At 42.6% G+C, this 14,333-nt stretch overlaps 1 protein-coding gene across 1 annotated transcript in view; it reads right to left on the bottom strand.

The window, feature by feature from the left end:
- The window catches only part of LOC311615861 (protein Shroom2-like), a gene marked incomplete at its 5' end in the record, with an annotated part of 30,669 nt that extends 17,090 nt beyond the window's left edge, over positions 1-13,579 (bottom strand). Inside the window, 2 exons of the mRNA XM_084871294.1 lie at positions 5,172-5,336; positions 13,373-13,579. Coding sequence (XP_084727420.1) covers positions 5,172-5,336; positions 13,373-13,579 — 372 coding nt within the window. The remainder of the gene's footprint in view (positions 1-5,171; positions 5,337-13,372) is intronic.
- Positions 13,580-14,333: the final 754 nt, after the last annotated feature.

The following is a 14,333-nucleotide window of genomic DNA, read 5'->3' as shown; positions in this document are numbered from 1 at the left end:
ACAAAAAGTGACATAAAAGGAACCCCCACCAGACTAGCAACTGATTTCTCAACAGAAACATATCAGGCCAGAAGGGAATGGGATGAAATATACAAAGTCATGCAAAGGAAGGGTCTGAATCCAAGAATACTGTACCCAGCAAGGCTATCAATCAAAATTGAAGGGGAAATCAGGAGCTTCACAGACAAAAAAAGACTGAAGGAATTTATATCCACCAAACCAGCAATGCAAGAAATGCTAAAGGGTCTACTGTAAAAATAAAGAAATAGGAAGTGAAGAAGGAACACGGTTATAGAATAAAAATGGTGTCAAATGAGTACCTATCAATAATAACCTTAAATGTAAATGGATTAAATGCTCCAATCAAAAGACATAGGGTAACAGATTGGATAAGAAAACAAGGCCATACATCTGTTGTCTACAAGAAACCCACCTCAGAACAAAAGATGCACACAGACTGAGGGTGAAGGAATGGAAAAAAGTTTTCCAGGCAAATGGAAAGGAAAGAAAAGCTGGGGTAGCAATACTTATATCTGACAAATTAGATCTCAGAGTGAAGGACATAACAAGAGATAATGAAGGCCACTTCATAATACTAAAGGGAACAATCCAAGAAGAAGAAATAACCCTGGTAAATATATATGCACCCAATACAGGAGCAACCAAATACATAAAAAAAAAAACTGCTGGAGGACATTAAGGGAGAGATTAATAGCAATACAATCATAGTAGGTGATTTTAATACCCCACAGTCACCCTTCGACAAATCATCTAAACAAAAAATCAGCAAAGAAATATCAATCCTAAATGACTCACTAGACCAGATGGAATTAATTGACATCTTCAGACCATTCCGCCCCAAAGCCACAGAATATACATTCTTCTCAAGTGCACATGGGACATTCTCAAAGATAGACCACATTTTGGGACATAGGCAAAGTCTCTTCAAATTCAAGAAGATAGAAATCATATCAAGCATCTTCTCAGATCATAATGGCATAAAACTGGAAATTAACTACAATAAAAATAATCCAAAGAAATCAAACACATGGAGACTAAATAGCATGCTATTAAACAAGGACTGGGTTACCAGAGAAATCAAGGAAGAAATTAAAAACATCCTGGAAACAAATGACAATGAAAACACAACAATCCAAAATCTATGGGACACAGCAAAAGCAGTTTTGAGAGGGAAGTTCATATCCTTACAAGCCTATTGCAAAAAACTAGAAAAAAGGCTAACAAGTGATCTAACTCTACAACTCAAAGAGTTAGAAAAAGAGCAACAAGAAAAGCCCAGTGTAAGCAGAAGGAAGGAAATAACAAAAATCAGAGCACAGATAAACGACATAGAGACCAAAGAAACAATACACAAGATCAACAAAACCAAGAGCTGGTTCTTTGAAAAGATAAACAAGATAGGTTGACCTCTAGCCAGGCTAACCAAGAAACAAAGAGAGAGGACCCAAATAAACAAAATCAGAAATGAAAGAGGTGAAATAACAACAGACCCCACTGAAATACAACGGATTGTTACTAAATACTACGAACAACTCTATTCCAACAAACTGAACAACCTGGAGGAAATGGACGTATTCCTAGAAAAATACAAACTTCCAAAACTCGATCAGGAAGAATCTAAAAATCTCAATAGACCAGTGACTTGGGAAGAAATAGAAACAGTCATCAAAAAGCTTCCAGCAAACAAAAGCCCAGGGCCAGATGGCTTCACAGGAGAGTTTTACCAAACATTCAAGGAAGAACTAAAACCTATCCTCCTCAGACTATTCCAAAAAATACAAGAGGAAGGAACACTTCCAAACTCCTTGTATGAAGCCAGCATCACCCTAATACTTAAACCTGATAAAGACAACTCAATGAAAGAGAATTACAGGCCAATATCCCTCATGAACATAGATGCCAAAATCCTCAACAAAATTCTAGCAAATCGACTCCAGAAGAACATCACAAAGATCATACACCATGACCAAGTTGGATTTATTCCAGGAATGCAAGGATGGTACAATATCCGCAAATCAATAAACGTGATACATCACATTAACAAATTGAAAGATAAAAATCATATAGTCATATCAATTGATGCAGAAAAAGCATTTGATAAAATCCAACACCCTTTCCTGATAAAAACTCTTAACAAGGTGGGAATACAAGGATCATACCTCAACATAATAAAAGCTATTTATGATAAACCCACAGCCAACATTATACTCAATGGGCAAAAACTAAAACCATTCCCTCTATGAACAGGAACAAGACAGGGATGCCCACTCTCGCCACTCCTGTTTGACATAGTACTGGAAGTACTAGCCATTGCAATTACACAAGAGGAGGAAATAAAAGGCATCCAAATTGGAAAAGAAGAAGTAAAGTTATCCTTATTTGCAGATGACAAGATATTGTACATAAAAAAACCCAAAAGACTCCATTAAAAAACTAATTGACTTAATAAATGAATTTGGCAATGTAGCAGGATACAAAATTAATGCCAAAAAATCCATGGCATTTCTATACACCAACAGTGAAACTACAGAAACAGAGGCTAAAAAAGCAATTCCATTTACCATCGCACCAAAAAAATTAAGATACCTAGGAATAAATTTAACTAAGGAAGTAAAGGACCTATTTGCGGAAAACTACACGACACTGAAAAAAGAGATAGAGGAAGATGTAAGGAGATGGAAGAACATACCATGTTCATGGATTGGTAGAATCAACATCATCAAAATGTCCATACTTCCTAAAGCAATCTATAGGTTCAATGCACTCCCTATTAAAATACCAACAGCATACTTCACTGACCTAGAAAGAACTCTCCAAAAGTTCATTTGGAACAACAAAAGACCCCGAATAGCCACAGCAATCCTGAGAAAGAAGAGTAAAGTAGGAGGGATCTCAATACCAGACTTCAAACTATATTACAAAGCCACGGTTCTCAAAACAGCCTGGTACTGGCACAAGAACAGACATATAGATCAATGAAATAGAATTGAAAACCCAGATATCAACCCAAATCAATATGCTCAATTAATATTTGACAAAGGAGGCATGAATACAATGGAGTCAAGACAGTCTCTTCAATAAATGGTGTTGGGAAAATTGGACAGACACATGCAAAAGAATGAAACTAGATCACCAACTTACACCATTCACAAAAATAAACTCAAAATGGATACAGGACTTAAACATCAGACGGGAAACCATAAAAATACTAGAAGCATCCACAGGCAGCAAAATCTCAGACGTATGCCAAAAGAACTTCTTCACTGATACTGCCCCTAGAGCAATGGAAGCTAAAGAGAAAATAAACAAATGGGACTACATCAAAATAAAAGCTTTTTTTACAGCAAAAGAAACCATCAACAAAACAACAAGAAGGCCTACGGTGTGGGAGAATATATTTGCAAATAATACCACTGATAAAGGTTTAATCTCCAACATTTACAGACAGCTGATACAACTAAATTAAAGGAAGATGGATGATCCAATTAAACAATGGGCAAGGGACCTAAATAGAATATTTTCAAAAGAAGACAGAAGGAAGGCCAAGAGGCACATGAAAACACGCTCAAAATCACTAATTATCCAAGAGATGCAAATCAAAACGACAATGCGGTACCATCTCACACCTGTCAGAATGGCTAACATCAACAAAGCAACAAACAGCAAGTGCTGGCGAGGTTGTGGAGAAAAAGGAACCCTCATGTACTGCTGGTGGGAATGCAGACTGGTGCAACCACTGTGGAGAACAGTGTGGAGTTTCCTCAAAAAACTGAAAATGGAACTCCCATTTGACCCAGTAATCCCACTTCTAGGAATATATCCCAAGAAACTAGAAACACCAATCAGAAAGGATATATGCACCCCTATGTTCATAGCAGCACAATCTACAATAGCCAGAATTTGGAAACAGCCTAGGTGCCTGTCAGCAGATGATTGGATCCAAAAACCATGGTACATCTACACAATGGAATACTATGCTGCCATAAAAAAGAACGAATTCTCATCATTTGCAGCAACCTGGATGGAATTGGAGAACATCATGCTGAGTGAAATTGCCCAGTCAATGAAAGAGAAACACCACATGACCTCACTCATTTGTGGATGATAAAGAACATTATAAATTGATGAACCAAGAGACAGATATAGAGACAGTAAAACAACAGGCAGACTGTCAAATTACAGTGTGGAGGGGAGGAAGATCTGGGGGAGATAATAGATCAACCGAAGGACTTGTGTACATCCATATAAGTACAACCAATGGACATAAAACTCTGGGGGAGGGAAGGTATGTATGGGAGGGATGGAGGGGGGCAAAAAAAATCAATAAAATATATTTAAAAAAATACAAACTTGTTACCCTAGGGGGGGAAAAATAATAACTGTTAAAAAAAAATTATGAACAACAAATACGTAACTATCAACAAGTGAATCTAAAAACCAAGGAAATTAAAAAAAAATCTGATGAACAATATTAACTGGTGAATATAATAGAATCCGAGGTATGGAAGGGGAGTGAACTGACGATTCTTGGGGAAAAGGGGAGATGGGGATGTGGGAAGAGACTGAACATAAACTGTGCACCTATGGATGAGGACAATGGGGAGTGGGGAAAGAGCAGAGGGTGGGGTGGGAACCTGGTGGAGGAGAGCAATGGTGGTGGTGGGGGAAAGGAACATTTGTAATAATATGAACAATAAAAATTTATTTAAAAAAATAAAATATGCCTGGCTGGTGTAGCTCAGTGGTTAAGCCTTGATCCATGAACCAAGAAGTCACAATTCAATTCCTTGTCAGGGCACATGCCTGGGTTACAGATTTGATCCCCAGTAGGGGTTGCGCAGGAGGCAGCTAATTGATGTTTCTATCTCTCTATTCCTCTCCTTTTCTCTCTTTCTAAAACCAATAAAAACATATTTAAAAAGAAAAGTAAGGGAACGGTGCCCATCAGCTAGTGTGACACTGGGTCTCATGACACTGGGCAAAGAAGCTGTGGAAACGCCCCATCTTAGAGCAGGGCACTAACCCTAGGGCTTAGTAGGACTGCCCCCAGCGCACTGCCCTGCAAAGAAGCAGGCACAAATGCCTGCCACGTGGTGCAGAGCTCCTGCCGGCCTATGCCCTCACCGCCCTGGAGAGCCAGGCTATCCTACCTTCTTCACAGACAGGTTGTGGTCCAGGTCACTCTCCGAGTCCTCCTCAGGCTGCTGCTGCTCCTGCAGGTCCTTTATCTTGATCAGCAGCTCTGCCTTGGGCGCTGACATGCTGTAGTATGTGGAATTGGTGGCCAGGGACACAGCCGCCGGCGCTCTTGGCTCCTATTTTGAATCCAGGGTTCGACCCCACAACAAGAGTGATGCCTGACTGCCTGTTTGGCCCAATCTTACCAGGATAAGGCCTAAACAGGCAATGGGACATTCATTGAGGTGTCCCAGATTGGAGAGGGTGCAGGCTGGGCTGAGGGACAACCCCTCATGCACCAATTTTGTGCACTGGGCCTCTAGTGAAATTATAAGGGTTTGGTACTTGGATAAAGGTAACTAGGTATAATCTAGCTCCCGCAATAAATTAGAAATCCAGGGACCGTGGAACTCTGGTTTCCTCTGTGCTCTTCCCAGACCAAGTGAAAGTCCAACATCAGGAGTGGAACAGGGCACCAGTGAAAGGAGTTAAGTACAATTAGGTTTTTGCCAGGTCTTGAGTCCAAGCACACATGGGAACTATTAGGTCACATGTGGGCACATCCCATAATAGGACTTGAGATACAGACTCACATACAAGTCCATACAAGCTGTATTTTGGAACAAAAATGAAAACTTACACAAACATTTTAGAAAACAATGCAAGTTCTCATACACTGCTTTATTTGGAAATATTTATATTATGTTGCAACAATACTTTTATATGGATTATTTAATCCAGAAAAGCACCACATACAAAGAAAGAGAACTTTCTAACATAGGCTGCAAATTTACTAATTAATAAAGCCTTTAAAATTAATAATATATTGTGAAACATGAAAAAAATGCCCTAGCCAATTTGGCTCAGTGGATAGACCATTAGTTCACAGACTAAAGGTTTCTGGATTTGATTCTGTTCAAGGGCACCTACTTTGGTTGTAGACTCTTCTGTCCTAGTCAGGGCTCATGCAGAAGGCAATCAATCAATGTGCTTCTCTCCCTTCAGTGCTTCTCTGTCTTTTCCTCTCTCCACACTCTCTAAAAATTAGTGGAAAAATATTCAACAACAAGGAAAGAATGACTTGCTTTTGGAAGCTGCAACAATTAACTGATCTTTTCAAATTCATAGCTGTTTTGATATGCATAATATATTTCTGTCTTATACACACACACTAGAGACCTGGTGCACGAAATTTGTGCACGAAGTGTGAGGGGTTCCCTCAGCCCAGCCTGCACCCCTCAAATTTGAGACCCCTAGAGGGATGTCCGAATGCCCGTTCATGATGGGATTGGGCCTGAATGGGCAGTCGGACATCTCTCTCACAATCCAGGACTGCTGGCTCCCAACTGCTTGTCTGCCTGCCTTCCTGATTGCCCATAACAATTTCTGCCAGCCTGATCACCTCCTAATCACTCTGCTGCCAGCCTGATTATGCCTAACTGCTCCTCTACTAGCCTGTTTGTCCCCAACTTCCCTCCTCTGCCGGCCTGGTCACCCTAACTGCCCTCCCCTGCAGGATTGATCACCTCCAACTACCCTCCCTTGCAGGCCTGGTCCCTCCCAACTGCCTTCCCCTGCTGGCCATCTTGTGGTGGCCATCTTGTGTCCACATGGGGGCAGCCATCTTGTGTGTTGAAGTGATGGTCAATATGCATATTACTCTTTTATTAGATAGGATAGAGGCCTTGTGCATGGGTGAGGGCCAGCTGGTTTGCCCTGAAGGATGTCCTGGGTCAGGGTGGGAATTGCCTTGGGGCATGGAGCCTATGGTGGTTTTCAGGTTGGCCACACCCCCTAGCGACCCAAGTGGAGGCCCTGGTATCTGGAATTTATTTACCTTCTACAATTGAAACTTTGTAGCCTGGAATGGAGCTAAGTCTCCTGCTCACTCCTTGGCAGCAGACATTTCTGTTGGGGTTTATGTACCTTCTATAATTGAAACTTTGTATCCTTAAGCAGAGGCCTGGGCTGGCCAGGTTGTACTGAAAGCTTTGCTTCTTCCATTGCTGGGGGCAACCTTAGCCTCCTGCTCTTTCCAGCTCCGTGGCTGCGCCATTTCTGTTTGGATTTGTTTACCTTCTATAATTGAAACTTTGTAGCCTTGAGTGGAAGCTTAAACTGGTTAGGGTTGGCGGAAAGCTTGGCTTCCTCCATTGCCTGGGAAACCCAAGCCTCTGTCCTGCTCTCTGTGGCCCCAGACATCTTGGATGGGTTTATTTGCATAATCACTCTGATTGACTTGTGGGCATGACTTGTTGGTATAGCAGAGTGATGGCTAATTTTTATATTACTCTTTTATTAGGTAGGATGTATTTATGTTCATAGACATACACACATAAACATGCCTGTAAAACATGCATATATGCTTCACACAAATGTTCATTTGTGCTGTAGGCAAAGCTCATGACATAACTATTACATTTGCAACAAACCAGCCAGCCACACCTTTGCTGACACAATACCTCTTGCAATCCAACGGCAATAAAATGAGCCCTGGGTTGACTCCCAGGAAGGCCAGAGCCTTCCACTGAAGAGACCAGCTCTGTGCTGTTGAAGGAGATTCTGACCAGGGCAACCCGGGAACCAGCAAGTGGAGACCTGTAACCTCTCAGCCAGCAAGCTGATAGGACACTTTTCCCTGTAACCCCTGTGACTGAGGGATGAACTGCACCCAAGGACATGCTACTGGGCCTGGGAATTATCAAGCAGTCACTGGGTTACCGAAGGGTAATATGCAAATTGGTCATGATGCCCTCACCATAACAACTGAACAGTAGGCTGCATGGGGCAACCAGGCTGGCAAGGGGATTAGTGAAGGATGAACAAATGACTGATCAGAAGGCAGTGTGGGGTGATTATGTCATCATAGGGGGGGGGCAGTTGGGAGAGACCAGGCAGCCAGGGGGCAGTTAGTGACCAGGCCATTAGGGGGGCAGTGAGGGATGACCAGGCAGGAAGGGGAGACAGTTAGGGGGATCAAGTCAGCAGAGGGGGCAATGAGGGGTGAACAGGTAGAAGGGGCGTGGGGGGGCAGTTGGATCAGACCAGACTTGTGGGTAACTAGGATAGCAAGGGAGGAGCAGTTGTGAGTAACCAGGCCAGCAGGGGGGACAGTTGGAGGGTGACCAGGCTGGCAGAGGGGCCAGTTAGGGGTGATCAGGCAGGCAGGGAGGTGAGCAGTTAGGAGCTAGCAGTTCCGGATTGTGAGAGGGATGTCTCACTGCCAATTTCAGATATCCTTGGAGCAGTCACAGATTGAGGAGGGTCCAGGTTGGGCTGAGGGGACCACCTCCAACTCACACCCATGCACAAGTTTTGTGTACCAGGTCTCTAGTTTACTTATAAAATAAAGTTCTGTCATTTTGACAGATGTACATATGTGCTTTATGTTTTTTATTTTTATTTTTAAAATAAATCTTTATTGACCAGATTATTACAAGTGTTCCTCTCCCTTTCCATAGATCCCCTCCATTTTATTTCCCACTCCACCCCATGCCATTACATCCTGCCACTGTCTTCATACATAGGTATAAGATTTTTGTCCAATCTCTTCCCTCACCCATCATATCCTCTACTCTCTGATAATTGTCAGAGCACTCCCTTTCTATGTTCCTGATTCTATTATATTAATCAGTCCATTCTGTTCATCATTTTTTATTCACTCGATTTTTAGATTCACTTGTTTATAGATATACATTTGTTGTCACTTTCTTGTTCATCATTTTTACCTTTAGCTTTTTCTTCTTCCTCTTTTTAAAGAATACCTTTAACATTTCATATAATCTTGGTTTGGTGGTGATGAACTCCTTTAGCTTTTTCTTGTCTGTGAAGCTCTTTATCTAACCTTCAATTCTGAATGATGGCTTTGCTGGGTAGAGTAATCTTGGTTGTAGGTTCTTGCTGTTCACCACTTTGAATATTTCTTCCCACTCCCGTCTGGCCTGCATAGTTTCTGTTGAGAAATCAGCTGACAGTTTTATGGGTCCTCCTTGTAGGTAACTAACTGTTTTTCTTTTGCTGCTTTCAAGATTCTCTCTTTGTCTTTTGCCCTTGGCATTTTAATTATGATGTGTCTTGGTGTGGTCCTCTTTGGATTCCTCTTGTTTGGGGTTCTGTGTGCTTCCTGAAATTGTAAGCCTATTTGTTGCACCAGATAGGAAAAATTTTGTCATTATTTCTTCTAATAAGTTTTCGATATTTTGCTCTCTCTCTTCTTCTGGCACCCCAATAATTTGGAAGTTGGTATGCTTAAAGTTGTCCCAGAGCCTTATCACACTATCTTCATATTTTTTATTCTTTTTTCTTTCTTGTTTTTTTGATTGGGTGTTTTTTGTTTCCTCAAATTTCAGATCTTTGGTTTAATTCTTGGGGTCCTTTGATCTAGAGTTGAATTTCTGTCTCTTCTTTCTTTTAGATAGTGTATGCTTAATTTCTGGCGGGTCCCTTTCCATTTTTTTCCCTTTGGCATTCTCATTAAGATCCTTGAAGGTCTCACTAAGCTCCTCTTAGGTTTCATCAAGTTTCTCAGTGGTTTTTAGAAGATTCTTGAGTAACCTTATAAATGTGGTTTTGAACTCTATGTCCAGTAATTTTCTTTCCTCCATTTCTTTCATTAGTGACATGTTTTTGTGTCTCTGCATTTTTGCTGCTTCCTTTGTTTATGAAGTGGCTTTGTGTGGTAGGTGACTTATAGGGGCCAGTAGCTCAGCCTCCCCAATCACCAGAGGTGGATGCTCATGGTACACCTTTTTGAGGGATGAGTGCAAAGTCTTGGTTTAGTTAAGCCTTGATTGCTGTTGGTGCACTTGGAGGAATTGATCTCTAGACCCACTGGCTGTGAGGACCCACTGTGACTATAATGGAAGAGCTGCTGCGCTGCAGACACGCTTATGGTGCAGGCCTTGTTTCAGTGGGGCTTTGGTGCTCACTGAATTTGCCTCCCAAATGTGACTTATGGATGTGAGGAGTTGAAATCTGGTGTATCACACTGACCAATAGGTACACTGGCTTCTGGATCTCCATGGGGTGCAGGTCAGCTACTGTCTGAGGCCACCCAGGAGGAGCTATAGCGAGAACTACAGTTTTCTCCTCTTTGCTTGCAGTTTGGAGGTTTTGGAGCTGTCTGACCAAAGCTGCAGTTTGTTAGGTTTAGCTGTTATAGAGGAGGCCATCCATATGCAAAAGCCACTGTTAAGAGCTTGGATGGGTTTGTAGATTGTTTGGGTGTCTCAGGGAGTCACTAGGTTAGGGCATGGCAAACAGTGATGGCTGCCAGTCAGCCATCTTTGCATCTTTGAGTTTCCATATTCCTACATCTTGCACCCCCACACAGTAAATAATGATTCCTGTGTGCGGCTCTTCAAGCAAGCCACCCTCACTTTTTGTCCTGATGGTAGAAAGTCTAACTTCTCCTTGTAGTAGTTTGGGTCCCCAGCATCTCCCCAGAAACTGGATTTCAAAGTAATCAGGAGCTTGTCTCCCTTTGGGTTGAAAAAAGAAGCATGCCCAGTAGCCTGCTGCCAGCCCAATTCGAGCGCCTCTGTACTTATGCATGTACTTTTCTGCACTTATGCATGTCTCCATGCTCTTTTCTCTTTCCTTCTAGTTGTAGAACTTCCACTTAGCCAGCTTTCCCGTGGTTCTGGGTGATTGTCTTTTAGTTATAGTTTTGAAATTGTTGTCTGAGGTAGCAATTTAGGTGTTTATTTATGCCACCATTTCAGTTTCTCCTTAATGTTTTTTTTTTTTTTTTTTTTTTATTATTATTATTTACTAGATGCCCAGTGTACGAAATTCATGCATGGGGGGGGGGGTGTATAACCCTCAGTGCAGCCTGCACCCTCTCTAATCTGGGACCCCTCTCACAATTCAGGACTGCTAGCTCCCAAATGCTTGGTTGCCTGCCTGCCTGCCTGATTGACCCAACCTTTTTTGCCTACCAGCCTGATTGATACCTAACTGCTCCCCTGCCGGAATTAACTGACTTCCCCTACTGGCCTGGTTGACCCTAACTATTCTTCCCTGTGACCTAGGCACCCCCAACTGCCCTTCCCTGCAGGCTTGGTTCCCCCAACTGCCCTCTCCTGCTGGTCATCCTGTGGCAGCCATCTTCTGTCCACATGGGGAGGCCATCTTTGACCATGTGGGGGCAGCCATTTTGTGTGTTATAATGATGATCAATTTGCATATTACATCTTTATCATTTAGGATTTACCACAAGTAAAGGTCAGGAATTGTTATTTTTAATTAATTTATTTATTATTTATTATTTATTTTTTATTTTAATTTTATTTTTTTTATATTTTTAATTGATTTTTTAAAATTTATTTTTAAATATTTTATTGATTTTTTTATTGCCCCTCTCCCTCCCTCTCACAGATCCCCTCCCTCCCCATAGTTTTATGTCCATTGGTTGTACTTATATGCATTTATACAAGTCCTTCGGTTGATCTATTATCTCCCCCTGATCTCCCTACCCGCCCCACTGTAATTTGACAGTCTGCCTGTTGCTTTACTTTCTCTATATCTGTCTCTTGGTTCATCAGTTTATAATGATCTTTATCATCCACCAATGTGTGAGGTCATGTGGTGTTTCTCTTTTTTCACTGTTTCACTTCATTACTGTGTATGTGCTTCACATGAGTGACATAGGTGCTTATGTAGGTGGGTTCCTACTTAACAGCAAAAATTGCTTTACTGAAAATCACATTACAGTCACGCTGTAGGAATGGATCTCTGATGTAACCCAAGAACCTACTGTAAATTGTTCCAACCCTGACTTGGGTACTAAGTGGCAAGTGTCTTGTCCATGTCCTTCTCATGTCCTCAGGAGGAAGGCCCCTCAGGCTCAGTGGATGCTTCAGAGCAGAACCCACATCACACGCCCAATTCCTTGCCTTCGCCAGCCGGGGCCACAGTCCCCACCCTGCATGGCGGGAAGTCCAAGGGCAGGACCATGCTCCCAGCCAAAAGCTGCAGCTCCTCCATCTGGCAGAGGACAGGGTCCCACTGGGACCTGAGAGGACAGGTTCACCTTCTGCTCCCAGGCTGCGGGCACCGCCTCCGCTTAGAAACAAGCTGAGAAAACAGCCAAGTGTCAGAGCTCAGATAGTATCAACCGGTGTGGTGTGTCAGATTTTTAAAAAATGGGTATTAGGTACACACCAAGACAAATGGCAGTTATCAAAATAACCTGAACACGGCAATGAGTGTTTCAGAAAACAACCCACAGCCAAGCGGCTGTGTGGGCAAAATTCAGAATGGCAGTGATACTGGCCAGATGGCAATGCCATCTGATAGGGGCGGCTCTGGCTCTGATGGCCAGTGAGCAGGGAAGGCCCTGTGTCCCCCACGTCCCCCATCACTTAGGCCTTGTGACTACTCAGTCAGTGGGGCGCTGGGTGACAGGGAGACATGTCCTAACTCATTATGAATCGCAAATGCTTGCCCAGTCTTTTATGTCCAAGAAGTGAGGGACACTGGGAGGTCCTCCTCCTGCTAAAACTCTTTCAACTCTAGGATCCACTGACGCCTATTGAAGTGCCAGCACATGCCATTCAATCAGTACCCAGCACCTCTGAGAGATGAGAGAATGAATAAACCTTCCATTTACTACTCAGATCTCAGTGCCTTGGCTATGTAGGCCCTCATTTGATGCAATTCTTCAAAAGGAGCCTGTCTGCAGAGTGCCTTAGGATGTGCTGTGAGAGCTACCCAGATGGGAGATATGAGAAGAGACAAATAATCTTTCCTGTCAAAGAACAGTTTAAATAGCCACATGTTGGCCTGTGTGACTTGGCAGCCACTGAGAGGGCAGGACAGGGCTAACTCCTGACTCCAATTTGTACTGTGGGGCAGGGCAGGGCCAACTCCTGACTCCATCTTGTGCTACATCCTCCATTTTGTATAACTATGTCACTATGTAACTGGACCCTAGCCCTCACCCAATCGGGGTCAGCCAAAGCAGTGACCTCACCACCCCTATATATCCTTTGTACTAGAGAGACCTGCTCTCTTCTTCCACCTTGCCACTGCGATGGTATGTGTGTGGGGGGTGAGCTCTGGTTAGCTTTTGCATCAGACTCGGCTCCCTGGTGGTCTTTGGGAATCACAAATCTGGGCATAACATTTGGGGGCTTGTTTGGGATTCCAAATACCCTGAAGGACCCCAGACCTGGAAAGCCTGACTGGCCATGGTAGGTGTCTGTGTATTTGTGTGTTTCTGTCTTTCTTGTGTGAACTCATCTCTAGAGGGATGTGGAATCCCCTCATACTGGTAGTGCCCGGTGCGGTCTAGATGGACGCATTGCTGAAAGATCATGGACTGGAGGATTCGGAAGATGTTCCGATCCTCCTGGGAGGGATGTGGAATCCCCTCCATGATCTAAGACAAGGCGGGTCACTCCCACTGGGTCGGTGTGAGGCCATCGTCTAGCTTTCGGATTTGCTTCCATGGGGTTGGAAGGCTGTTCTTAGGGTCCCTTTGTTTGTCTATGTTTGTATTTCTATGTTTTATTCTATGGATGTATGGGAGTATTTGTTATCTTTCTGTTGTTTAAATTGTTGAAGATAGGGAAGATCTTTTGTGATGGTCTGCAAATGTCTTAAGCAGCGCTGATGAGTTATTTTTCTCAGAGATGTTTGCTCTCTATCTCAGTGGAGGAAATCAGCCCATTTAGCTAATAAATATTTCTCTCTCTGTTTGTATAAGTAAGGGTTTCATTTGCTCTGATTTATAAATTTGCTACATTAAATTAAAATTTTAAAGTCCTAAGGTTAATTTAAATGTATAAATTTGTGACATTTCAAGGAACAAAGAACTTTTATTTATGGCTTTGTTATTTCTTTTGGTAATTGGAAACTTTCAAGGACAGGGCAGAGAGATTTACAGGCCCTGTCCCTGCCTGTGACATCATAGTCCAATGCGTAAGTTATTATTAACCATCTATTGATCCTCAATTCTAACAGCATCTATAACTGGATTAAAGATCTTTTCTTTCAGGAGGCTATACAGGCTTTCAGCTCGCAAGAAATCTCCCTACACACCCTTATCTTCCTCCTCTCTATCTTTCCAGGTTGACTAACAGTCATTTTTCCACAGGTCAGCACTCAGCCTTCAAAAGGGAGGACTGCTA

Source organism: Pipistrellus hanaki, assembly GCF_964339955.1.
Source record: "Pipistrellus hanaki genome assembly, chromosome: Y".
Lineage (NCBI taxonomy): Eukaryota > Metazoa > Chordata > Mammalia > Chiroptera > Vespertilionidae > Pipistrellus > Pipistrellus hanaki.
This window is presented reverse-complemented; position numbering and strand designations above follow the sequence as displayed.